Here is a 27,940-nt window from a genome sequence, read left to right on the forward strand (position 1 = left end):
AATCCAAGGCGCGCACTAGGCCGTAGGGTTTTTCTGAAATTTTGAGTTTCAAAGTTTAAACAACTATAATCATAAGGACGCCATTAATGTAAAAGAAGAGCAAGAAGTAGAAGAAAAGAAAAATGGCGTTCTCGCTCTTCTCTCCTTCACCTCAACAACAACAACAACAACAACAACAAACCCCAAATCTCTTCCAACCCCAACAACAACAACAACCTTCTTTATTTCAACAGAACAACCCATTTCTTCAGCAGCAACAACAACAACAGCTTCAACAACTGCAGCAGCAGCAGCAGCAACAACAACAACAACAGCTTCAACAGCAACAACAACAGCAGCAGCAGCAGCAACAACAACAACAACATCTATATCTCTTCACCAACGATAAAACCCCAGCAACTTATAATACTAAGTGGGCTGATCTTCATCCTGATTCCCAGAAGATTCTCCTTCAGATTGAGTACGTTTTCTTTCCTTCTAGGGTTTCACATTTTTGTAGTTTAATATGGGGTTTAGTTTCAAATATGGATAGGTGTATTCGATGAATGAATTGGCTTACCGCTTACGCAGTAAATTAGGGTTTCTTTGTGAAGATAAGTTATGCTGAAATAGACCCAAATTAGTCTCTCTGTCAAATATAGGGTTTCACATTCTTAGTTTTATAGGGGGTTTTTTAGGGTTCAAATATGGGCAGGTCTTCGATTAATTAATTGATTTTAAGCAGTAAATTAGGGTTTCTTTTGTGAAGATAAATTTATGCTGAAATAGACCTAAATTTCCTCCTTTATCTCCTTATAGGGTTTTACATTCTTGTAGTTTTATAGGGGTTTTAGGGTTCAAATCTGCGTAATGCTTCGATTAATGAATTGTCTTAAGCAGTAGATTAGGGGTTCTCTGTGAAGATAACTTTATGCTGAAATTGAACCTAATTTAGGTCTCTCTCTCTTATATGGTTCAAATTATTATAGTTTTATAGGTGTTTTAGGGTTCAAATCTGTGTCTTCGATGAATGAATTTGTTTTAAGCAGTAAATTAGGGTTTCTTTGTGAAAATAAGTTTAGTGCTTTCTAGTGTACATTGAGGCTCAAGTTTATTTCAAACTATTTCAAGGTTAGGGATTTTTGTTTTGTGTTTTTTATTTTTATAAATTTTTTGTACAACTCAAGTTTATTTCACAATATTTCAAGGTTAAGGATTTTTGTTTTTGTCCTTTTTTTTGTTGTAAATTTGGATGGTTAACGGTAGTGTTTGTAATGTAGGGAGCGTATATTGGAGTACAGGGATGAGAGTCAGCGGCTAGATCAGTGTAGCCGTCTTTATGATTCTTCGGTCTCCAATGATGGATTCGAGCTCGATGCCAGTCGTATTGTGCAGGTTTAACCCATTAAATTCCTTAGTGGTTCTTTCTGTTTTCTTTTGGTTTGCAAGTTTTTCAAGAGAACTAAGTCTTTGCTTTGATTGATTTGAGCTCGATGTCGGTCCTATTGTTTCTTACTGTTGTAGGCATTTTTTGTGGACTACTCTTTTATTTATGTGACTGTATTCTAGCGTAGCACATCCATTTGTTCTAGCGAACCAAATTCCCTGTGTATTCATTTATGGCACTTCTTGGTGTTTCTTTCAACTCTGGCAACAATGAAGACTGACATCTGGTCTTAGATCAGTATCTCAATTGGTTTGACACATTGCAAAGCAACTCTAAGGTCGTGGGTTCAAGTCCAGCTTACCCATAAAAAAGAAGAAGACTGACATCTCTGAAAGATTGACAATGAGGAATGTATTTGATGGGTGGCAAGGGGTGGGGGTAGATCCTTCTATGAGGTTAGATGAATAATAGCTGGGGCTGGCAATGGGTCGGGTGAAGTTTTTTCTGTATCCTTATTCAACTCTATATCTGCTTATCCATATCCAATTTTTTACCCACTTCGGCTAAGGATATCCATATCCAACTATTTATCCACTTTTTCAAAGGATATCCATATCCGACTTCTACCCAAATTTCAAGCGGATATATATACCTCATTGTGAAGATGATGGAAAGACCTTAATTTTGGGTCATACATATATTTTATTGTGAATTTATTGTATTAAATTCGGGTAAACAGATATTCGGGTTGGATAGGACGTATATTTGTATTCGACCCTAAAAATATTCGGATAAAAATAATTGCGGATAAATTTACCTGAATTCTTTCTCAGATAAAAAATTTGTACCCATACCCGAAGAACTCAGGTAGGATGAGTCGGGTAAGCGGATATTATCCAACCCATTGCCAACTCTAATAATTGCTAAATAATAGATAAAACTTCAATTATGCTGAGGCTAGTATTTCTTGGATGTAAATATAGGAAAAACCTCTTGTATGCTAATCCATGCAATTCTAAGAGTTTGCAACGGGAAACTAAACAAGCAATTGAAGGTCTCTTTACAATGATATCATACCATCTCTCTCTCTCTCTCTGTCTCTCCCTATATATATATATATATGTATAAGAAAATGAAAAACCCCCAAAGCTAATTTCAGGCCTAGGTAATCTCTGATATCCATCTAAATAATGTAAATACTTTTTATAAGGAAAAAAAAAGTTATCTCCATTTTCTGTCGCTGTTGTTATGCTTGAACTTTCAACATAATTTTGAATTGTAAAATAGTTGTTGTAGATCTTAAAACGGGCTTTCTAATGCATTGATGACTGCTCAATTGTTTTCTTGACTAAAAGATTATTCCTCTTGAAAGGTGAATCTTCCTGGCTCAATGAGATTGATATAACTTGGACCTGTTTTTTTTTTTTTTGAAATTTATTACTTGTGGCTTTAGACAACTCATGATCTTTGATTGTCAACCATACGATTTAGAAGGCCAAATACTTTGGTTTTCCCAGATCCATTGTTAGTATTCTCAATACATTGAAATGCCTTCTAATTTATTGGAAAATGTTGAATATCACATTAGAAATGGGTGTTCATGTACATATCTTTGCTATGGTAGGTGACTTCTAGTTCTCAGGTATAGGAACCTGAGCTGGGTATTGTTTTTGGTAGAAGATTCAAACTTGCCGTACTCCAGATCTTTTGATACAACAATGCCAACTATGTTTGGTCATTTGGAGGGAAAGGAATAATCCTATATTTTTAGAGGGAAAGAAAGCTCAATTCAAGAAGTTATCATAAGTGCTATGAGATTTCTTTTATTTTGGTTTGAAGTCTTCTAGGAATTTAAAGTGTTTCTTTGAGGACTTGTTGTTCATACATTTTCTTCTTGTTTTCACTTTCTTTTTCTCTCTTTGTCGGTAAGTCTATCGATCTCTTTTTTTTTTTTCTTTCTTTATTTATGAAGAGAAAATCTCCGCCTTTACACTTTAACCTATATACAAAAAAGACATGATGACTCTTCAAGTATCAATAATTTCACTGAACTTAGCATATTATAGTGTCTGGATGTTAATAATGCTGTCATCATGACCATTTTTGTCATCATTTGAATCTTGTCCAACTACTTGGGGTTTGCTAGGTGATTTTGTTATACCATTTCCTTTTATTCAGGGTTCATATCTTTGTCATTGTGTACATCTTCAAACAGTTCTCATTATCAGTCTTTTTTGTCTTCACCAATGTGTTCCTTTGTGGTACCAAGGAGATGTTGCTCCAACAATTGAAAGCCAACAAAAGTTTGGTTTGCTTTTATTTTTTATCACGGCTGTAATAGTGGTAAGTATTGGAAATAATCTAGTGTTATTTTAGTCTTAGTTGTGTAGTAATAGTTTTTATTCTTTTATTTCTTGTAAGGTTTTTTTTGTCTTTTAACTCTTTTATTATTATAAATTCTTGCCAAGCTTTCAGATTGAGACTTGTCAATTCTTCTTTTCAATTCTTCTTGATATCTGAGTCAAGGAATTTCGTCCCCTCTCCTTGGTTCCCCTTTTCGTTTTTCACCCCTCATTCTTCCTTGTTTTTCTTCTCCCCTTGATTCTCTAGATCTTTATTGTCACGCCCCGAAATCCCAACACGAATCCCTATGATTCATCGGTTAGAATCTCGAGGTATGAGGTAATCAATCACACAATCTAACAGAACATTCATAAATAATAATACTTATGAAAAGAAAATATACGCAGCGGAATAAACATTTAACTAACATCTATACGAGAGTCTAGAGTAAGCAGAAGAAATCGACAAACACTAATACAAGTCAAGATCTTTAATCTCATAATTCATCAGGTTACAAAAATTTCTAAACTAACATATTTCTTATCTACAACCAAAAACCGCTAGGATCCTCTACTAGTCCTCAAAGACATGGCGGCGGCAAGACATCAATCTGATCCTCCTCGAGGACCTCCTCAAAAGACTCCTCAAAGAACGGTTCTTCAAAAGTTGAATAATCTGAAAGGGGAAGGATAGGGTGAGTAACAGGGGAATGTTACTCAGCAGGATGAACGCCGTTCTAACAACGAGTCATACATGCACGAGTAATCAGTTGAACAGTTAAATAATGTAAGTTTTTCATAATGTAACATACGATAAATGTCTAAGCATATTCAATAAACAGTTAAATAATTTCAACCTATCATTTCTATCATTTAAAGTAACCTATGCATCTTTCAAATAAAAACATCTATCAAATATCACAAAATAAGAAAAGATACATAATAAGAACACGGCGGTGTAATCGATAAGAGAGCAGAGGAACACGCCGATATAACCGCCTCGGCTATGGCAATACGATATTCCAAACTTAACCTCCGATGTGGAATCCCATCGTTATAATCTGATTTTGTGGCCGGTCTAGCATACCACGGTTGGATGACCATTTATCCGGCTCAGACTGGCCGTTGACCAAGAACCCAATACTGAGTTCAACTAACGGTGAGGTCGACCGTTTGACGACTACAGACTAATAGTGATCACTAACTAGCCCAGGAGACCCCTCGCGTCGAAGCCTATCAAGAGGCAATGCATGTGAACCCCGCCTATCTCTACACTATACAGAGACCGCCTTTACACACAACGTTCCCCAGAAAATAAGTAGGAGAAATTCCCGGATTTCATAAGCTGTAATATGCTCTAAGGTATCCCATACTACCGAAGAGCATATGACATCTAGTGTTATCCTAGATTGACTCGTCGCTTCCGGACACACAGCAACGCTTCACTCTTTATGGGTTTTCTACAAACCTTTACTGGTAAATAAAATAATTTATTTTGTATATATTATATCATTTCTTTTTAATCGAAAATACAAACAAACTCTGGTAGTGCCTTCCAGTGACAGTTATCTGTCATTTCCATCCATCAATCATCTCATCCCTCTATCTATCTATCACGTTTTACGTGGCATGGCCACTACGTAGAACTGGAGGCACTGTCCCATCAATCAGTCGAGAACATACGTTCTCTCTATCCATCCATCAATTAAATCGATTAATCTATCATCTAATTTCCTACATATCTATTAAAGTAATTTTACTTTTAAAGAAATTCGAAATCCATAAAACATCAACCAATTCCATTCGATAGTTTTGGTTGAGTCGAGAGACTCGAAAACAAAAATAAAACCATAAGACATAAAAGCTGAAATCTGTGAAAATTTAACTAAGTGTTGAAAAAATGATTTTTCAAAGTCGAACTTGAAAACAAATTATTTATTTATTTATTAAAGAACTTAAAGTAATACTTAATTGTTCTTAATGAAATAAATGTAGGAAATGGGTATACATAGTATATGGAAGCAACACAAAACAAATTAGAACCAAACTCAACATTCGGATACTTTTCCGAATTGCTGATTTTTCGTCGAAACTCGATCAAAATCGATCCAAATATCATATTAACTATAAAATGATTATATTAAATCAAATGAACTAAAATCAATCATAAATAAACATGCAAACATGATTTAAATTGTTCAAATATGTATAAACTTAATGAAATAATCGATTTATCAACAATCATATGGATTTTCTATGAAATTATAGCATAACTAGAAGGTAGAAGGGAAGGCAACCTACCTCAAGCTATTTTCAACGGTTGAATGGACTTTAAAATCACCTCCGGCCAATCTCCAAAATTTTCTACCGGCGAAAATCGGATTTCTTTGCGTCCACGTGTAACCCTCGGCGAGAGGAACAACTTTCCTTCTTGCGCCTAACCTCGGATCGTTCTCGTTTAGTGTAGATCTGAGTTTCAAATATTGAAGGAAAAGGGTTGAGATTTGTTTGGAGAGAAGAATAAGAAAAATCTGATTTTTCTAATAGAATTTAGATATTTATATCACTTAAGTGGGACATACTTGTCATTTTGGGAATTGTTTTTCCCGAATGCCAAATTGAACCAACTTATACTCTATTTTGGGTGATTTTTCGACACGAATCTAATGGTATGATCGGTTTCGTCAAATTACGTCTCTAAGGTGTCGTTTACCTATTGGGAAAATATCTAATGCGAAACTCGAGGATTTGATAACTTTTTCAATCGACTTCAGATTTAGGCGTGCTTACAGGCTAAAGTATGTTTCTCGATCCTTCTAATTCTATTGATGAAGTTTATTTTCCTCAAATATTAAAATTTGAGAATCTATACTTTTAAATCAATGCACGGATATAAAATTCTTTCCTTGAGATACATTTTAAGATTTCAAGTCATTACATTTATACTTAACATAGAGCAGCTTTGTTAGATCTTCTCTCCTTCGGGGGCTTTTTTTTGTTTCTTTTTGTTTATTATTCCCTTTATCGCATGTTGCGATAGGGATTTGATCACATGCTGTGTTTTTGCACTGTGTTTCTTACCCTACAATAGTGTTTCTGCCTTTGATAGGCTTTCTTAATGTTCTTTGCCCTTTGTTAGGGTTTTTCTCCATTGTTTTTGTCTTTGGAGAGTTGCAATAGTAACTACAGGGACTATAAGATCTTGGAACAACACCTAGGGTGCCTTTGGGAACCTATTATAGCTACAAAGCCTGTGGAGGCTTGCGGCAGCAGCAACCACCTACAGCAGCCTTGTGGGTCCCTTTAAAAGTTTGCGGCAGCACCTAGGGTGCCTTTGGAAACTTGCTACAACAACTACAAAGCCCGTGGAGGCTTGCAATAAGAGCAGCTAGGTTCAACAGAACCTGTAAGTGCCTTCGGAGGCCAGTGACAACAACACATGTAGGTGCCTTTGGAGGCTAGAGGGAACAAGAGCATAGCCTAGGGAGGCTTGCGACATCAACACCTAGGTCCAACAACACATGTGAGTGTTTTTGAAGGCCTGCGGCAACATCTGTATAGCTTAGGAAGGCTTGCGTCAATACTTAGGGTACCCGTGAAGATCTGTGTTTATTGGTACTATGAGTTTCTTTTTTAGACCTCCCTTCTAACCAAAGCAATAACTTCGGAATAAGGAATTACGACTTCTACAACAATTCTTGGGTCTAATTCTTCAGCCCAACGTATTACCATTGTCCTTCTCGATGGTCGGAATTTTCAATCATGGTCTTAATCTATGTCTTTATCTAGGTAGTAGAGGGAAATCTGGATGGCTCTCTGTCACTGTTACTAAACCACCCCTTACTGATCCTAAATTTGAATCATGGGAAATCGACAACTGCACTATAGTTGGGTGGTTTTTCAACTCCATGGAGTAGTGCATCTATACCATGTTCGTGTGCCATGAGACTGCCTCATCTTTATGGTTCGTACTTATTTAGACATATGCACATGCAAGGAATGACTTGAGGATTTATGAGTTCTATCGAGACATTGCCCAAGCTACCCAAGGGATTCAGAGTGTAGCGAATTATTTCGGATTTCTTCAGTCAAGTTAGGAGGAATTTTCTCATTATGAGTCTATGGTTGGATTTTCTTTAGAAGCAGCCGATTATGTGGTTAAGAGGATTGCTCAACATTAGACCTACAAATTTCTTATGGGTCTATGACTTGAATTTGAGGTCCTTCGGACACAGATCCTCAACACCACTCGTTTACTTTCTTTATTTGAAGTTTTTGTGACTATTGACAGTGATGAGCATCGTCGTTGTATTGTTCCTTCTCAAACTCAGGTCCCTGACATTCTTTCTACTCCAGTTACAGATCAGATGGCCTTAATTGTCAACTCGAGTTTCTTCAACTCTCGAACCCTTGAATCAGGGAGCCGTGCCGTGGTTGTCGTGATCGTGGTAAAGGAAGTGGCCTTATTTGTAGTCATTGCGAGAAGACTAGCCGTGAGAAGGCCCTTTGCTTTTAGTTTTATCTTCATATGATATCACGATCTCCTTCCACTCCATCTTTGGAACAATCTGGTTCTCACGCCATTACAATGGAGTCATCATCCATTCATCACACTGATCTTCCGTCATTTGACACGATTGACTTATAACAACTATAGACTCAGATTGTCACTATTGTTTGGGATCAGATTCATGCCCACATTCACTCCTCTTCGACTGTGGCCTCAGTTACTACGCTTCCAGGTACATTATCTGCTTTTCATGTCACTCAATCTGATTCTGCTCCTCTGACACGGGTTATTGATTCTGGTGCCTTTGATCACATGACCGGTGAGTAACTATTTTACCTTTTCTACTTTTCCTACCACTCATAGGGATGTTCGTCTTGTTGATGGATCTCTTACACCTATCCACAACAAAGACATCATCTCCTTATCTTCTAAGATTTCACTAGACTTTATGCTTGTCCCTCACCTATCCCTTAATCTTTTTTCTGTGAGTAGTATTACTAAATCTCTAAATTGCTCAATTATTACTGCTGTTCTGGTTTCTGTGCTTTGTTCCTCTGGGAGTCACAAGTTTTCGTCTCAAACTCTAGATTTATGGCATGCTCGCTTAAGACATGTCAATTTTCAGCACTTATGTTCTTTATTTTCTATTTTAAAAATTATTTGTAGTAGACATAAATTTCAATGCTTTGTGTGAATTTTTTAAATACACGTATTTATATTCCTTGTATGATTCAAACTCAGTACAATGCTACTGTTAAATCTCTTCGGTTTGATAATGAGGGGGAATATATATTTGATGGGATTCGCTTCCATCTTCATGAGCATGGTATGCTTCACCAATTGACTTGTCTTTGTACTCCTAAACAGAACGGGGTGGCGGAACGTAAGAATCGCCATCTCATGAACACTGTTTGGTGTCTTCTCCGAGGAATGCATGTTCTTAAGGCATATTGGAATATGACAGTTCTCATTGCAGCTTTTTTTATTAATTGTGTTCCGAGTTGCACCTTAGAGGGACAAGTGCCTCTTCATGTCTTTCAACCTGACAGTATAATTTTCCCCATTGCACCTCAAGTCTTTGGGTGCACGTGCTTTGTTTAAGACAGAACTCTTTATCGCACCAAATTAGATGGCAAAGCTATTCGGTGTGTTTTCTTGGGTTACTCCTCTATGTCAAAAGGGTATTAGTGTTATGATCCAGTTTCTCACCATGTAATACATTCTTTTGATGCTACTTTCTTTGAAAATGTTCCCTACTTTAGTGCCACATCTACTTTGCAGGACCCGTCTCCTATAATATTTTCTTTTCTAGTTTTTTTCCATCTTTGCCGACGCTTTAGGTCTACACTCGTCGCCCCCGCCCTCTTCCACCTTGACCATCTTCCTTCTTGGATTCAGGTATATCCTCTCCTATCTCTACACATATACCTGTTCTTATCCCTTCTATTTTTGACTCTTACTTGCCTATTGCCATTCACAAAGGTAAGCGATGGTGTGTAACCGATCTTCTTATTGTCCAGTTTATTTCCTATCAGGGTCTTTCTTCCTCTTATCATGCCTACCTTGCAGCCACTGATTCTATTTACGTTTCCTGATCTGTATCAGAGGTTTTGCGAAACCTTAAATGGACTAGAGTTATGACTGCTGAGATGGATGTTTTGCAGAAAAATAATACTTGGGAGCTTGTTATCCTTCAATCTAGGGAATGGACCGTTGGTTGTAAATGGGTTTTCATTGTGAAATATCTCACCGATGGGACTGTTGATCGGTATAAGACACGCCTCGTTGCTAAGAGGTTTATACAGACTTTTGAAAAAGATTTTGGTGCCGCGTTTGCTTCGGCTACCAAACTTTATACTATTCGACTTCTTATTTTTTTAGCAACATGTCACTCCTGGCCACTTCACCAACTTGATGTGAAGAACGTTTTTTTGAATGGTGATTTGATTGAAATTATTTATATGGACCCCCTCTTGGGTTTCGTCTTCAGGGGGAGTATTTTGGGAAGGTATGCAACCTTCATAGATCTCTGTATTGCTTGAAACAGTTTCTGCGAGTTTGGTTGCAATATTTTTCTGAGGTTATTTTATCTATGGAATTTTTTATATGCCATTCCGATCATACCTTTTTTGTTTGTCGAGGAGTAGATGGTCGTTGTACCATTGTCTTGATTTATGTGGATGATATTATTGTGACTAGTGATGATGCACAATGGATTGACAAAGTTAAGATGTTATTGGGTCGTGTTCTGAGGTTAAGGATTTGGGTCCTCTCAAGTACTTCTTGGGGATAGAGGTATTCTGCTCTCGCCATGGTATTTCGCTATCTTAGCGTAAATACACATTGGATCTTCTTCAGGACGTGGGTATGTTTGGTTGTCGTCCTACTTCCTTTCCTATGGATCAGAATCAACGTTTTCATGTTGATTCTGGTGATCTTTTATTGGATATTTCTTTTTATCAGACTTGTAAGTTGTTTGATTTATCGAACACTAGACCGGACTTGTCCTTTACGGTTAGTGTGGTCAGTCAATTCATGTATACTCCGCATATTTCTCACCTTGATGCCGTTTATCGTATTCTACGTTACTTAAAGTCGTGTCCTGGTCTTGGGTTTTTCTACTCTTCCATTTGTCTTGCTGTCTCATGCTGCGAAGACATGATGACTCTTGAGTAGGGGTGCAACTTGGTTTGGGTTGGTTCGGTTTTGAGTAAAATCTTAATTGAACCGACCAAGGTCGGTCTCATTATATGAGAACCAAAACCGAACCAAATTGGTCTAGAACCAAACCAACCAAAATCGACTTTAATTCGGTTTGGTTCCATGGGTTGCCAAAAAATTTCTTAAACAAATATTTTTAATAAAAAATAATAAATAGTAATTGGTTCATGCATAATTTTGGAGTTTGATAATGTCATCTAAAATAGTATATTTCTTAAAATTTTAATTAATTTTTGTGTTAGATAAAAAACAACGTCATATATTTTTACATAAATAAAAAAATTTATTTAATAAAAAAGATTAAAAGAACTTTTCTTTATAATTTCAGAGAAAAACTAACTAATTAATAGAGTTAGAAATACTAACCTCTTTCTCAAAGATGCTTAAGAATTGGGGGCATTTTAGATCCTGTGTAGCAGAGATGCGAAGCTTATCATACACAAACGACAATCTTATCCATCCATTCTTCCCACTCTCTGGTCCAAACATCAGATGAGTACAAATGATCCCAAACACAGCTGGAAGAATTTAAAAACATCAAGATTCGATGAGTTAACGATACAATGAAAAGAAATCTCTCTATCAAATATCAACTGTCCGAGATCCTTAATTACCTTCAAAGGTAGATTCCTTGGAAATTTTTTGACCGATAATACATCAGCAAAGATCGTATCAGGCTTTAGTTTTTCCATTGGAATAATTCAAAGAACAATTTCAGTGGACAAGATCAAACAACAAGCCAACAACACGTGTGACTGTTCTTCAACTCCAAGAAACGAGGAGAGAGAGAGAGAGAGAGAGAGAGAGAGAGAGAGAGAGTAGAGAAGGGAAAGAAGAGAGACGCCCTATTAGGGTTTTGAAAAATTTTAAATTTATTTTAAAAGAACATGTTAGTTCAGTTATCGATTTGGTTCGGTTATTTATAAAGTCCAAATCGAGAATCGTACCGAATCCATCGGTTCTTTATTTTTTAAACCCGAAATTGAATCGATATCAATCTAAACCGAACCAAACCAACCCAAAAGTCACGGTTTGGTTCGATTTTCGGTTTGAATAGAATTAAGTTGCACCTCTACTCTTGAGTGCCACCTCGGTAAGGTGGGACAGTCTGTGTGTGGTAATACCTCTAATCTAGGATTTTGGCACTACTTCAACTTGAACCTATAGAAAAGACATTATGACTCATCAAGTATCAATAATTTCATTGAACTTAGCATAATGTAGTGACTAGATGTTAATTATGTCGTATTTGTCACCACCACCACCATCATCTAGATCTTATCCCAACTACTTAAGGTTGGCTACGTGATTCTGTTCCATCATTCCCTTCTATCTAGGTGTCATATCTTTATCATTGCGTACATCTTCAAACGGTTCCAACTACCTTTATCCACATCATTTTGGCCATCTAATCTTTTTTACTTTTACCAATGTGTTCCTTTGTGTTACATAAAAATTCTTCATTGCACGTAGCTAAACACTTATGTCTAGCTTAATGTAGTTAAAAGTTGTAATGCCCCAGACACACTACATTATTGTTTGCTTTGGGCCAAAGTCTGCATGGTTTTAAAACACATTATTATAAGGTAAGGGAGTTGGACTACCTATAGTCCAGAATCTCAAAAGTTCACTGCTTGATGTGGGATCAACTTCCAACCCCTCCTTGCTATTCTACACCTCAATCATGAGCCCAACCACACTTGCCCGATCGACCGCGCGTCTTGCCAGTACATTCCGGCAAGGTGTGACAACATTCCTCACCTAATACCAGAGCCGTTCTCAACTTTGATATCATTTATAAATAATATCAATACTTCTATTTGATAAAACTTCTTAGCTTTATTCTTCTCCATATTATAAGATATATCCTAATTTATTTATTTATTTTTACTAAAAATATTATCAAGTCAATCAATCAATCATGTCAAAATTATCCTCAATAAATTATATTCCACAACTCCCCACTCCACAATATTTTATCAAATTTCTATCATTTGGTTTCTCGTTAGACCATCAATATTCTCTCGAGTCGTTAATCTCTTTTTGCAAGTGGACTAGACCTCATTTGATTCATCCTTAATGTTGATGATTTGATTTTTAGTTACCTCTTCATTCATACTAAATTATGCCTCATTTAATCCATCATTCTTATCGTCTAGGTGTAAGTTTCGAGGTCATCTCATGTTTATACGAGCCGCCATCCTTATCCTAGGTATACGTTGATCTTGAGGTATTTCCTTCTCATGGGCTTGACGACACCTCTCAGTTAAATTGATATTCTTATTAGTTGAAGTCAACTCATGCACCATCTTTTCCTACGTCATCACATATAAGAATAAAGACGTTACAAAAATATAATCTTTAGCTAGATATAATTCTAAGCACCCAATAATTAGTTATACGGGGAGTTTTAAATTCCTTTCTTACTTTTATGTCTTTACTTAGTTTTAGAATTCAAGTACCACTCAATAATTAGTACCTTCTAAATCAATATTTTCTTTATTAATCGAACTCTCAATGAAATTAAAAAAAAGGGTCAAACTTGGAAATAATTAAGACCTAATAGTAATAAAAAATAATAAGCCTACTACTTACGCTTATTTCTAAACGTAATCATTCTATTAAAATAACATGTTTATCCACTATTTCTATCTTTTTTTCTTTGTTATTTCTAGTTCTTGGGTCATTTTCGGCATCCTGTTCCGTGTTTTCATGGTTTGTCTTATCTTCATCCGTTTCTCAAGTCGCTTATGCTTTTTGTCTAACCAACGACATTCCTCCGGGATAGTCAATCTTTTCTTAGGATTGGTTTGGGGCTCTGATTCTTCTTTGGCTTGGATTCTAGTTTGAGTGTGATCCAATTTTTACGTAGTAATTATTTTCCTTACCATTTTGTGCCTAGAAAAGATCACAAATGATTATACTAACATTATAACATTAACAAGCAAATATCTTATATGGGCAACAATATTACAGTTAATGAATCACTCAAAGGAATCTTAAACTTGGTTAGCTCTGATACCATTTTGTCACACCCAACATGTGACTTCAATTAAAACATGCTAATTTCAAACTTTTTAAAACTCATAATATGACTTCTAACAAAAAAAATTCATAAGATAAGCATTGGAAAGTCCTTTACAGAGAAGTGTTTCATAATTGAATTTCGACAGTTGGCGGAAAACAATTTTATTGGTTCATCTAAACAACTCGGAAGGTTACATCTCATATACCATTAGAATTGTAATTTAACCAGTTTTTCAAATAAAATATAAATAGTACACTTTAGAAGATATTATTGAAGTACTTTAAGGTTTTATCGGACCAATGCGTGCTGTCCACCTGAGGACAGAATTGTCACATTTTAAAGATAAGGTTGCTGCGGGCTTCAAATCGGGTCCGCCATAAAATTTTGCAAAACCATTTTTTTGTAATCGTAATAGAAAATCCACAACTTTTAAATCATACATCCGATTTTCGCAAACCATAACAATTTAGGTTCGTATTTTCGATCGCTTTCTAACACACAATATGTCTTAAACCATTTACAAAAATTCATGGGTTGAAATTTTAAAATAATGCCAATCTGTCTATTCATGATTCTCTTGAAAAACCAACGTTCATATAATAATCCAAATGTTATTCCTAAATAACAACCTCTAATTCCAGTAGGAGTTCCAAACATGAAATAAAAGAAAAGAAAATAGAGGTAAATATTAATAGAAAAATATTGGGATGCGACAAAATCCTCAATTATCGCCTTCCTTCACTGGGCCTACTCCTTAATTTGAAATGTTTTGGTATAAAAATTGTAAGCTGTGAAGCTTAGTAGGGAAAAATCACTAATTCCTACACGCGTATCACGTTAGTAACACGTGTATAATATCCTCTTGAATAAAAATATTATGATCTTACATGCACAAATTTCCAACAATTTACATCCAACATCAACACTCACGACTTAACTCAAATCTTTGGCGCACGTGACATATCTCATTCCAAGATCTTCTCTAGAGGCTTTAAGGATTACAATTTGAGGACTTCCATCTCGTTTTACTTCCAATCCAACAACCTCTTGATAACATCATCATATGAATCAATGAACATAATCATGGTAGAACATAACATTAAATCAATCACATACAATGACATGTATGCATCACATGGGATCCGTAAGGTAAGTGAACCTACTTGAAAACTTGTGAGATCTAACTATGTTGAAAATTTTAAAAATCTGAGTGTTTTGTTCTTCTGACTTGGGTTCACTCAACGGAGTTTCGATTAGATTTTTGGCTCACAAAACTTCCACTGTTAATTAATGGTATCTTACAAAAGAGTATAATCTGAGAAGACGATGGAATTTTCAACGATGGAGGGGATCTACACGTCCTATCTATTTATAATGGTAAGAAAACGAATTAATACATAGAAACAAGGGATCACACTTAACCCATAATTCAATATAGATAAGAAAAAGAAGAATCACAGTCCCAAATTAATCCTAGGACAAGATTGACAGTCCCAAAGTACTGTCGTTGGTTAGATAGAAAGTATAAATGACCTTTAGGAATGGATGAAGATAAGATAAAAAGAAAACATGGAGCAAAATGCCGTAAATGACTCCAAAACTAGAAAGAACCAAAAAGAAGCGATAGACTAGTGGATAAATATGTTATTTTAATAAAATAATTGCGTTTAGATTTAAACATTAAGTCGTAGGATTATGCTATCTACCAATATGTGATGGCATATGCAATGTTGTTAAATAGCATATGCGACCAACATGCGAATTTGTACATCGCATATGTGGTGGCATATGGTGCAACAAAGAAGAAAAAAATGCAGAAAAATATGCCGTCGTATATTGTAGTATGCCATTACACAAAAATATGCCATTGCATGTTGGCAGATAACATATTTTTGAGGTATGCGATTTTCATTTTGAAGATTGCATATGTGAATCTGCGATTTTCACTTTGAAAATAGTATATGCGACCGCATTTGACAACATTAAGCATATGCGATGGCATATTTTTTTGCAGCATATGTCACCGCATATGCGAACAACATGTGCAGGTTTCACATGGTTGCATATGCTATTTAACAACATTGGTAAAGATTTAAAAGTTGCAAAGGAATTTAAAATTCCTCGTGTAACTAAATATTAGATGCTTGGAGTTATATCGTGTTGAAGATTATATTTTTATAATGTCTTTATTCTTATATGTGATGATATAGGAAAAGATGGTGCGAGAGTTGATTTAAACTAATAATATTGTTAGTTTAGCTGATAAGTACCACCAACCACATGAGAAGGAAATACCTAGAGATCAACGTATGCCTAGGATAAGGATGCCGACTCGTATAAGCGTGAGTCCACCTCAAAACTTACACCTAGCCGATAATAATGATAGATTAAATAAGACACGTTTTAATATGAATGAAGAGGTAACTGAAGATCAGATCATCAACATTGAGGATGGATCAAGTAAGATCTAATTCACTCGCAAAAGAAGACTTACCACTTGAGAGAATCTAACTAGTCTGACGAGTAACCAAGGGAAGTAAAAAAAAAAAGAAATAAATTTGAGGAAATCTTGTGGAGTGAGGAGTAAAGGAATATAATTTATTGAGGATAATTTTGACATGGTTGACTAATTAACCTTATAGCATTTTTAGTAAAAATGAATAAATAAATAATTAAATTAGGATATAACCTATCGTTGGATTAAAGTATAGTTTTTGGAGAGGAATATTGTTAAGAAGTTTTGTTAGATAGAATCATTGATGTTATTTACAAATGGTATCAAAGCTGAGAACGACTTTCCTATTAGGTGGGGAGTGTTGTCACACCCTCGCCAGTATTCTATTAGTTGGAACCGTGGTCGATCGAGTAGTGTGGTTGGGCTTGTGGTTGCAAGGTAGAATAGTGTAGGGATGGGGGTGACAGTCCCACATCGAGTAGGGAACGTTTGTGATTCTGGGCTATAGGTATTCCAACTCTCCTAACTTGTAAGAAAGCGTTTTAAAGTTGTGAGGGGTAACCCAAAGTGGACCATATTGTTACCTGGTCAAGGGTTGGGGCGTTACAAAAGTAACAGAATGAGTTCAACTCATCATATAGAATTGTGTTTTCCATAGCTTTAGAAAATTGAAATACCTATTCGGCCTTCTGTATCTATATCAATGTTTACCATCTTAGTTGAAAAGCCACTCACAATTCTTACTTATAAAAAAATGCTCTTCACAATTCTTGATTTTTTTAATTAAATCCCGTAATCCCAAAATAATGTGACTATTTTTTTTTTACAAGTGTAAAATTTTATTAATGAAGATAAAAAAGGGAGGCCGAGATATGCCCCCATACAAGGAAAACTTATGTGACTTTTCTTGGTTCTACTCTTACCCATGGTCTTAACTATCTCTTGGACTAACCAATCAAAAGAAGAAAGAGGTGTCTTTCGATTGTTGCTAGATATGTGGAAACTAAATGAATCATAAGCATATTTAAGGGGTAGGACAAGAATCTTTTCGTAGCAATTTGCCTTGACTCTTTTCTAATCAGCAGACAACACTGCTTTCTTTTTTTCACTTTTGGTGAGCTTAACTCTGTATGCAAGCAAGGTTAGATCCCAAGCTTATTGTTTTCCAAGGAACACCTATTGCTAGCCTTATTACCCACATGTCTGCCATTCCAATCTCTCCTTTGGAAGTAGATCCCAATGTGTGGTTGTGAGTCGGGATTAAGTTTTCTTAATTAAATCGCTATATCAACCTCAGCCCGTACGTATCCGTAAGTTTTTTTACAGTCTACGATTTAGGGAACAAAGTTCCATCCAAAGTACCTTACCTGATTATTGTTCTTATAGACTGCTGTTCCGTGTGCTAAGCCAGTGGTGAATTGGTTATTCATCTTTTTATTCACTGTTCTTTTGCCAGAGACATTTGGACTCATTTCATTTCTCTCATCCTTGTTGGTTGGACTTCCTCTTGTTCAATTTTATGTCTTTTAAAAATTTGGCAGTCATTTTCTCTTCCAGAAAAGAACCCATGGATGCTGGTTCTTTTTGCTGTTTGTTGGGGCGTCTGGAAAGAGAGAAACAACTGTGTTTATTGGGAGGGTGAATTTCATGAGGTCATTATTTCCATTTTAGGTCTCAGGTTCCACTGATGCAAATGCTCTGAAGAATTTATGGGATTTTTTTTTTTCCAGTTTTTTGTTTTTTGTTTTTGTAATAATTCCAGTGAGTTCATGCGTGAGGTGTGATGGTAAGTTGTGGGTTTTTGTTGTGTTAGTTGATTCTTTGTTTTGCTTCTTTTTTTTTTTTTTTTTTTTTTTTCTTTTATCTTTTCTGGATTCGATAGGTCTCCCCTAAACCCTAAACCCTTACTGAAGGTTAGCTAAGTTTTTAGTTCCATGTGTGCTCTTGGCACCATTTGGTTCTAATAAAGCATACCTTATCTTCATCTTTGTTAAGTCCTTAGTAAACTTTATCTATCGCAAGATGCTGAATTTTGTGTCATTTGTGACAGGAACTTGGTGGAATCAGTACGGCCATGGAAAGAGAGAGAGCTTTGCTACAAGGGTTGATGGTGGTTGTGAAAGATATGATGAGGAACACGGAGGTTGCAGTTCGTTCATTTATGATACTCCGTCCAAGGTTCATTCATCCAAATGTAAAAGCTGCCTCTAATATTGCCACCCCATCTCAGGCTCCAGGATCAACAGTAGCTCCGACTGCAACTAGTCAACCAATATCTACCTCAATTGTACCTGTTTTTGATTTCTACACTGGGCTCCCAAAGAGACCTTCTCCATTTTTGCAAAACACGGTTGCCAGATTCAATAAGTATTTTGCCGACTGCCGTCAGTGGATAGAAGAGCTAGAACAACTTCTCTCTTATTCTAATGGGAATTCTTCTGGTTCGGATTTATCACTGTTGCAGTCTTTACCAAAAGTTATGTCCAATGTGCATGATTTCTTTGTTCACGCGGCTGCCAAGGTAAGATCCTCTTATGTGTTGTATATATGGTTGACTTATAAAAGTTTTATGGTGCACAATGACTTTTGTTCTCTATGCTTATCCATGCTTTGTGCAATCGTGCTTTTGTCTCAGCTGATCTTGAGATGCAGAATCTATTTATTAATATCTTTGATTATATCTTATTCTCCATGAATATGATATATTGTCTCTTGATAATTAGCTGTAAATCAGGGAAGCTTGAGTCTATTTCAGTTTGCGGAAAATATGATAGGAGAGTCATGGCTGAGATCTTGATGGTAGAAACTTGAAGCTGTCAGATTTCTAGATTGGCATAAATCTCAAGCTAGAGAAAGAAGGAAAGGGATGAGGAAAAAAGAGAGGAAAAAATTGGACTTGATTGACTAGTGGCAAATTGGTTAGAAAAACTATGTTGGGACAAGTGACAACCGAAAAGTACTACCAAAGACAAGAGGCCTCATATCAAGGAAAAATGAAAAATGGGAGTTTTAAATGTTTGTTTTCTGAATTTATTGAGATGGAACATTGAACTCTTGATGCTCAAAGAAAAGTTTGTTTAAGGAACTGCTATGTATGTTCATTCTGGATATTCTTGTCTCTAGAAACTGACAAACGGAACCGAGAATGTGTTTGTAGTATTATGGGGTTTAGAAAACAATAAGAGATGTGCTTTTCTGACCATTGATAGTTATTTTTCCTGACAAGTGATCATGGGTAGGTCTTTTGATGTGTAGTGCTTAGGTGATGGATTGATTGGATAAAAATGCGTAGTTCCCCCCCCCCCCCCCCCCTTCAATTAACTACGAATGTTTGTGGGCCTAACCGGCCAACTTTCCTCAATGCTTTTTGGGATGAGCTTTCTTTGATTTACTCGGTTTGCAGTCTTTCTAGATGTGTGAAGATTTTCATGGAAGTTGCTTCATCCATGGAAAGGATGCAGTAGAACTATGTAAACCAGTGAGGGTTTTGTGACAAGAAGCAGCTTGAGATGCATTCTCTTATTTTTACTTTTACTCAGTCAAACCTCCAAACAAATCCAATTTTTTGCAAGCTAAATTGCTATCTTATGTGTACAATGGAAGATAAATTTGTGAATTAATAAGTTCTATTGTTTACTGGGGTCAGATCATTGCGTCATTATACTTCAATTGAGGTATTTATTAATGTCCTCCATTTTAATTTGAGGAACATTGGCTAACTCGCTTGTTCATGTAGTGGAACTTGAGATGCATTCTCTTTTAAGTATTTATTAATGTCCTTTTCCATTCTAAGGCGACGATAATATGAGCTTCATTCATATGGTAGAAAATGGGAGAAGGGAACACTTCATCTCTTGCCGTTAGTTGGAGCTAGTTTGTTGTATTAGATCCATGTAGTGTGTGTTAATCTTTCATCTTGTATTATTTCTTTTAGTTGGTCGTCTTGACCGATCTAAATGAAATGATCTTACTTATATATATACAAAAAAAGGTGCCACCTTGGTGAGTTGGTAAAGTATATTTGTGATAATATCATAAACCTAGTATCAAAAACCTATTGTCACATTTATTATTTTATTAGAAGATCGATGTGATAGAGAAAAAGGAGCCAATTTGCTACCTGCAAAATCTCTAGGCCCAAAGTGAATGAACAGATTGGGCATAAACTTTGGAGTGGTGCGCTACTTGGTTAGAAAAAAAGGTTTAATTTTAATACAATCTTCAAGCTTTGTGGAGACAAATGTCCACATCTTGGTACAGGTGTGCACTTGTTGGCAGCCTCTATTGGATGCTAAGTTGGTTCCTTCCCATCATTATATTTAGATCTTCTACTGGGAGTGACATGCAATAGCACAACAATTTGGGATTTGGTGATCGCGAGCAAGTAGGGAGAAAACTTAGCTCATGGCAAGCTTCTTACCTATCTAAAGGAAGAAAATTGACTTTGATTAAGAGCAAAATGGGAAGTATCCCAAATTATTACCTCTCTTTGTTTACAATTCTCGAAGCGTGAAATTGAAGCTTGTAAAGCTCTTCTGAGTTTTTCTTTGGCATGATAAGGACCTTAGAAGGAAGTTTCACATGGTAGCCTAGCATCAGGTGTGTTACCTAAAGAATCAAGGTGGTCTTGGAATAGAAAATTGGGGAGGATGAATACACATCCTTGTTAGGAAAGTGGCTCTGTAGATTTGAGGTGCAGGAAGAATTTCTTTGGGGGAAGGTTATTGTTGGAAAGTTTGGGATGGAAGAGTAGGGGAGCTACCAGGTCATCTTGGCGTGGGGCAGAAAAGGAGTGCTCAAGATTGGCCCGACTTTCCAGAAGAGGGTGTGATATAAAGTTGACTGGGAGAACAAGGTTTGATTTTGTGAGGATCGTTGGTGTGGGGAGGTGGCCTTAGTGGAGTAATTTTCAAGCCTCTTTGGGTCATCTCAGAAGAAAAGGGCAGCCCATCTCTTCCTTTTGGATTATACAAAATAGTTGGGCTTTATGAGATATGGGTTTTAGGAGACCATTCAATGATTGGGAGGTGGGTAGATTGAATAAATGCATTGAGGGGGCTCAAAGGGGAGATGGCTTGGTGGATTGTAGACTATGGGAGGCATCGAGGAAAGGGATATTTTTTGTTAAATCATTCTATCATTCGTTGACCCACTTGACTAATTAGCCTTTTTCCTGTGTAGGCCATTGGAATATGAAAGTCCTTTCCAAAGTGGCCTTTTTCATTTGGTTGACATTGTTGGAGAAGATTGTTGCGTTCAATCAGATTATTAGGAGAGGCTTTTACTTGCTAAATTTTGCCGCCTTTGCAAGAAGAATGGGAAATCAACAAGCTATATTCTTATTCATTGCAATGTCAAGGGGGCTCAAAGGGGAGATGGCTTGGTGGATTGTAGACTATGGGAGGCATCGAGGAAAGGGATATTTTTTGTTAAATCATTCTATCATTCGTTGACCCACTTGACTAATTAGCCTTTTTCCTGTGTAGGCCATTGGAATATGAAAGTCCTTTCCAAAGTGGCCTTTTTCATTTGGTTGACATTGTTGGAGAAGACTGTTGCGTTCAATCAGATTATTAGGAGAGGCTTTTACTTGCTAAATTTTGCCGCCTTTGCAAGAAGAATGGGAAATCAACAAGCTATATTCTTATTCATTGCAAAGTCGTACAAGAGATTTGGTCTCATTTTATCTCGATGTTTGGTGTTTTCTTGGTTCCACAAGAGTTTTGTTTCAATGCTGGTCGCCCTTTACCAAATACATGAGGATCCTATTGAGCATTTTCACATTTGCAATTTGTTGGGGGATATGGAAGGAGAGAAACAACCGCATTTTTGAGAGTAAGGAGCAGTCGTTGCAGGATGTGATCATGTCAATTTTGGGTTTGTTGTTTTTCTGGGGAAAGGTATTTAAATAATTCAAAGGGGTTTTCCTTGAAGATTTCATAGTTAGATTGGATTGGGTTTATAATTTAGTCGCAATGTAGCCCTCTTGTTTGGGTCTTGATTGTGGTATTTTTTGTGGGTTGGTCTTCTCGACCACCCTCCTTGCTTCCTTCATTAATGTAATTTGCTCATTAAAAAAAAACTGGGGATCTAATTACAAATATATCAAAAACATCAATCTACCAAAATAAATCTAAATACTTGATCCAAATGAGCAATGGTAAGTTGGACACCAAGATCGATGTTGAGTGTGTGTTAATTACCCATTCCTCAAAATTTGTTGTGTACAAATTTTCCTCTCTTGGGAAGATTGCTCACTTTGATGGAGTGAATGATTAATATCGATTAATCTTCCCTCACTTCTAGTAGAAATGTAACATTTCCCATAATCATATACGACAATGTTGTACTCATGAGACTGGAGTGGGTTGAAATGTCTATCTAATCATTTTGTACTTGTACAGGTGGAATTATTTTGTTTTTTTCATGTGAGTGAACGCTTTGAATAAGTGGAACTCATTTTGCCAGGAAACTCATGTCTTTCCCTCTAAAATTTCCATATTCTAGGCAGAAGCTTAATTGACTCCAAATCTTTGGAATAAGGCTTCTACTATAATCTTGATTTTCTAGGCAAGCTTAGAATTGTGGTACTAATCACTCCTATAAGACATGGCTTTATTTTCTTTACTAATATGAGGATGTAGTCTTAGCATTTGAGACTAATAGCATTGGGCTTGTAGTTATGTGAATTAATTTTTGGAGTCATTCTCATATTCTTTCCACAATTTTTTTTGCCAAGTTTTTCTTCTGAGCCTGGGTATTGATTGTGTTAAGTTTAGCTTTCTCACTCCGTTGTCCCACCTCTTCATTATATTTTATGAAAAGTTAGTAGAAAACCATGTGTTACCTAAATCAAACGAATGAATACTGGTGCTCTGAGTTCTATGGAGAATGCTATACAAGAAAAATCCATTGTTTGGAATCCTCTTGATGATAGTAGAAGTCGATGGGTTCTTTCCAATATGCACTTGCATCATTTGGTCCATTTGGGTTGCATAGATGGAGTAACCATTAAAACATTTTGAGCCACTCATTTCTAGAGCGTTAATTACAAGTTGCTTGTCCTAGGCTATGCTCATGGTTTGGACTCACATGGACCAAGACCAAGCTTCTCTATGGGCAGTGTTTATTAGAAGATCCGGAGACCTAGTGTTTTCTCAAAATCGGAGCCTCTGTATGAACGGTGGTTCTTAAAGAATCAATGCTCTTGATTAATGTTATTTGGGGCCATCTCATCCCCTTTTTTTAAATAAAATTTTAACTGGTCAAAAAATAAAGAAAGTAATCAGGGTCCCTTATGCATTGGCAATATTTTCCTAGATGTGAAAAGAGGACCAGGACCATATATGTTTAAGTCCTGTTGGAGTTATACATTCCAGCAAAGCCAAAGCCTTATTGCTCCTCTATGACTTTTCTTTTGTTGTTGAGAAGAGAAAAGAGTACAAAGAGCAAAAATTACAGAGGCAAATTTATATTTCATATAAAACCCCCTATGAGACTCAAACTATTTTTGTGTCTATTGTTTTATGTGATATCACTTTTCTTGTGATCATAACATGTTTAGGACTAGCATAACCATGGTTTCAAAGCTCGGTTTGATGTACCGAGATCAAGTTGTATTGGCTGAGTTAAACCATTTTACTCTGTTTATAATTATATATACACTAATGCTGAGGTGACACAGGGTATTTACTGTGATTCTCACAATTCTGACGTGGGATGTGCACATAACTGTAGATGTGTTTCCTTGCAATACGAGTAAAAATCATTTACGGTTATGTACGCATCTCCATGTCAGAATTGTGAGAATCGCAGTAAATCCTGTGTCACCCCAGCATGACTCTTATGTATATGTGAAAATAATCATAATTTTTTATTATAAAATAAGGTAGATTAGAAGATGTTTAATCATAAAATCATATTTTATTTAGATAATAAATATTTAAATTTAAAAAGTAATTATTTTAATTAAAATCGTGCTTTACTCAGATGAGTTCTACTAACTCGTACGTGATTTTGAAAATATCTTCGAGTCATCTCGTTTGTCTCGCAAGATTTTGCACATGTGAGACACTTTGTCTATCCATCTTGTTCATGGACGATACCGAGATGACTTGGGTGAGTCATCTAGGTCTCAGATGAGATTTAAAACCATGAGCAAAACAACTTTGAGGTCGTGGCTTCAAGTCCAGCTTCTAAAAAAACATGTTCAGGACTGTTGGGGTGGAAAGCGTTTTATGTCATTTCATGACTCATTGTTTTTTGTATTTCTTGCTGTATGTGATTTGAGTTGCTTCTCATGTGATTGTAACATGTGCTTATTATTGATATGTTGATCTTGCTATTGTTTCAATATGTTTGTCCTAATATTAATAGTAATAGACATGTTACCCTTTTTTCTATAGGTAGAGAGTCTTCATCAGTATATGGAATCCATGAAATCGGCTTATCTTGCTGACCAACGGCGCCGGGGTGATGGGAACGATCCATTTGTCGAAGCAGACCGAAGGGAAACGGCCAAACAAGAAGCAGCCGCTAAGAGAGTACATCCAACATTACATCTACCAGCAATTTCACAACCATCTACTCAAGTAGCCGGTTTGTTTGCCAGCTCACCAATGCCCGGTGCATCAAGTGTTCCACAGTTATCGTTGGGGGTCCCATCAGCTTCATCCGGGAGTGGATTCTCTCTTTTTAATACACCATCTTCTTCTCCATTTGCTTCCACATCATCGTCCTTTATAACGCCAACAGCATCTGCTCCAGTATCCTCTCTGTTTGGATCATCCGGTGCTTCACCTCAATCTTCAATTTTTGGGTCCGCTGCATCAGCATCTTTGTTTGGGTCATCTCCGTCTCCATCTTTGTTTGGGTCCAGTGCTCCATCCTTTGGTTCAAGCCCTGCGATAGGGACTTCACTTTTTTCAACACCATCATTTGCATCAGGCATGCACTTAAACCTTTATCAATTTGCTATTCTGTTATTTTTATGGTTGAATAGAACAAAAATTATGGTTACTCTTTATGCCCTTCCAAATAAGGAGAAAATGTTTCTTTCCTCTTAAGCTTCACGTGAAGTTGTGTCCTTCAAGTTATACCATACACTTATCCCACCGTGGTAGATCTAAATTGTTCTCATTTTGGGTTGGTCGTAGCCCATGGTTTAAAGTTTCATTCCATTTCAGAATGTTTTGGTTGAGACTGGAATCACAAATTATTTTATTTCTTTCGGTGGGTAATTTAAGATAATATTTATGTGATTGTTTTCTATAATTAGAAGACATCTATAATTACCAATCATCTACAAAAGGTTTTCCTTTTTTGGTTTAATTTTTCCAATTTCTAGTTAAATAAATCTTCTCATGGTCATCTAATTATATCTTCTTTAAATTTCCTCAGGTCCGACAGCCGGATCAGGAGCTAGCTTTGGGACTGTATCTGTGAGTAAAATTTCTCTTTTAAGTTCTATATGAATTTTCTTATATTCCTATCCTGACATTTTCTTATTTCTTATATTCTTTTATGCCTTTGCAGAAAGCATCCAGGCCAAAATCTCGCAGTTCCCGACACTAGTTACGTTTGATCAAATCATGATTATTTAAATAATCAATTTACCGATGATTCTCTGTTCCCAAATAGAGCCTCACGCTTATTGGTGATTGAGATTGGTTTGGTTTGATGAACTTGATACCAAAAGGAGCTCTATTCAATCACCACATAGGTAACTCTTTTCCAACATCCAGTATTTGATTCAACATCTCAATCAAATTCTCTGTTTTAATGCCAATGCTGCTGTTCCTTGGTCACAATATGTCTTTTCATGCATTTTGATTTCTAATTATGCATAGTTGGGTGCATGGGAATCATATGCATGTAAACTGTAGATTATCGGGAGATCGATTCAGTGTTCAGGTTGTTGTGTACTTCCTAGTCTTGTTGTCCCATCAAACATGTAAAATTAGCTGCCATAGTGAGAAATTCATCCTGATTTTACTTCCAATTTTGTTAATTCAACTGATATTTGTTGACTTTGCATGTCTTCTGTGTCTTATCCTGCACGTGTACAAGCACGTTTGAATCCAAATAGTTCATCCTAGAACGGAATCCATCTGTGTCCGGGGGTGATTGGGTACCTGATTAACCAATACCGTATGGGAACTAAACCAATTATCCGGTTCGGGTATGTGTGTTTCAATATCGCAGTCCTAACTACCAGGAAGGAACCATTTGTATTATCTTAGGTTTTGGTTCTGGGTATTTTCGTGTCTCATACTTGACTATATTGTACATTAACAGGTTTTGGTGTTTGGTCCCATTGTTTTCGGGACTGAATCTTTCCTATTAACACCTCTATATGGCCACTGTCACCAAATTCCTCGACTTTTCCCGAAAGTTCAGAAAATTTTCCGAACAAGGGACCAGACCAGACGGTTATTATATGAATTAATTGGCGATTTGCCAATTTATCCCCAAACCCTACCTTTCAACCGCAAGATTTTATCTTCTACAAATCTCAAGAACAAGATGGGGGATTTTTAGGGAGGTTGAAGTTGTTGATGGATTTTTGGAACGAAACCAAACATATCAAATATGATGATGGCTAAATAAGCTACTTTTGTTTGATTTTGAAAAAAAACAAAACATTTTAAAGATACAATAAATTACATAAATGTGTTTCCATAGCCCATTGCATCTATAGCCAATATATTATGAAGAAGCTAAGTAACAAAAATTTAGTACTCTCTAATAGTACAAATTGCAAAACTGTTCTACAAATCAAGTGGCATTATGCGTCGAAGTTGTCTTGAATTTTATTCCTTTTCTGTATCAAAAAAGATATTTAAGGATTATGAAGGTTGCCCTTTTTGGGTGCATGTGCAGGATTATGTCACCCATCAACCTTATCAATTCTTGCAGATCAACGTCAAATTTTCTAAGGACTTGCCTTCTGTGAATCAATCTGTTGTCTCTTGAATGAGAATGATGATCATCAACTGTGGGGATTCAAAATCCCCATATTTGGTTAGAACCAGGGGTTGAGCCAGGATTTTACTCACATGAGGGCAACTAAGAGGATAAATTTTTATGAGGGCAATTAAGAGTGAATATATATATATTTTTTTCGTGGGAATAATAATGGTGGATTTTTTTATCCGTCATTGTTATCAATCACAAAAATTCATATATCTTTTGATTTCGAAAATTCTTATTTGGGGCAAGTTCCCCCATTCCCCCCCAATGTAAATCCGCCCTGGTTATATCCTTCTAACATTGGAGGTTTGCTTGCTAATGAACGTGTGTAAGAGCAAAGCACCACTACCCTTTAATAATCAACCATTATCATCATATTAAAGTTTTTCAAGGAGTGAACTATTACCATATCAACTTCTACTTACAAATGTTAAGGGGTGGGGGCACCCATTATTTCTATCTTCCACCGCCACACCACCCGCACAAAAGGAGGGAGAGGGAGGTCTGTAGGAGGCAAGATCTTGGTGTAGAAATATTAATAATTAAG

The 27,940-nt window shown here is 36.3% G+C and overlaps 1 protein-coding gene across 2 annotated transcripts; it reads left to right on the plus strand.

Moving 5' to 3' along the window:
* LOC147405037 (hydroxyproline-rich glycoprotein family protein) lies at positions 1-27,715 on the plus strand. Of its 2 annotated transcripts, XR_015178056.1 has the most exons (7): positions 1-460; positions 1,260-1,374; positions 18,473-18,943; positions 24,828-25,368; positions 25,822-25,862; positions 25,957-26,143; positions 27,304-27,715. XR_015178056.1 is itself a non-coding variant. In XM_086441157.1 (6 exons), exons 1-6 carry the CDS (start codon positions 123-125, stop codon positions 25,993-25,995), a joined length of 1,545 nt encoding a protein of 514 aa, XP_086297283.1. In that variant the 5' UTR covers positions 1-122; the 3' UTR covers positions 25,996-26,449. The 2 variants fall into 2 exon arrangements, 1 of the variants encoding a protein (XP_086297283.1); XM_086441157.1 differs by lacking the exon at positions 27,304-27,715 and having other exon boundaries at positions 25,957-26,449.
* Positions 27,716-27,940: the final 225 nt, after the last annotated feature.

This window comes from Akebia trifoliata, chromosome 4 (genome assembly GCF_017979445.1).
Source record: "Akebia trifoliata isolate Shusen 1 chromosome 4, ASM1797944v1, whole genome shotgun sequence".
Classification (NCBI taxonomy): domain Eukaryota; kingdom Viridiplantae; phylum Streptophyta; class Magnoliopsida; order Ranunculales; family Lardizabalaceae; genus Akebia; species Akebia trifoliata.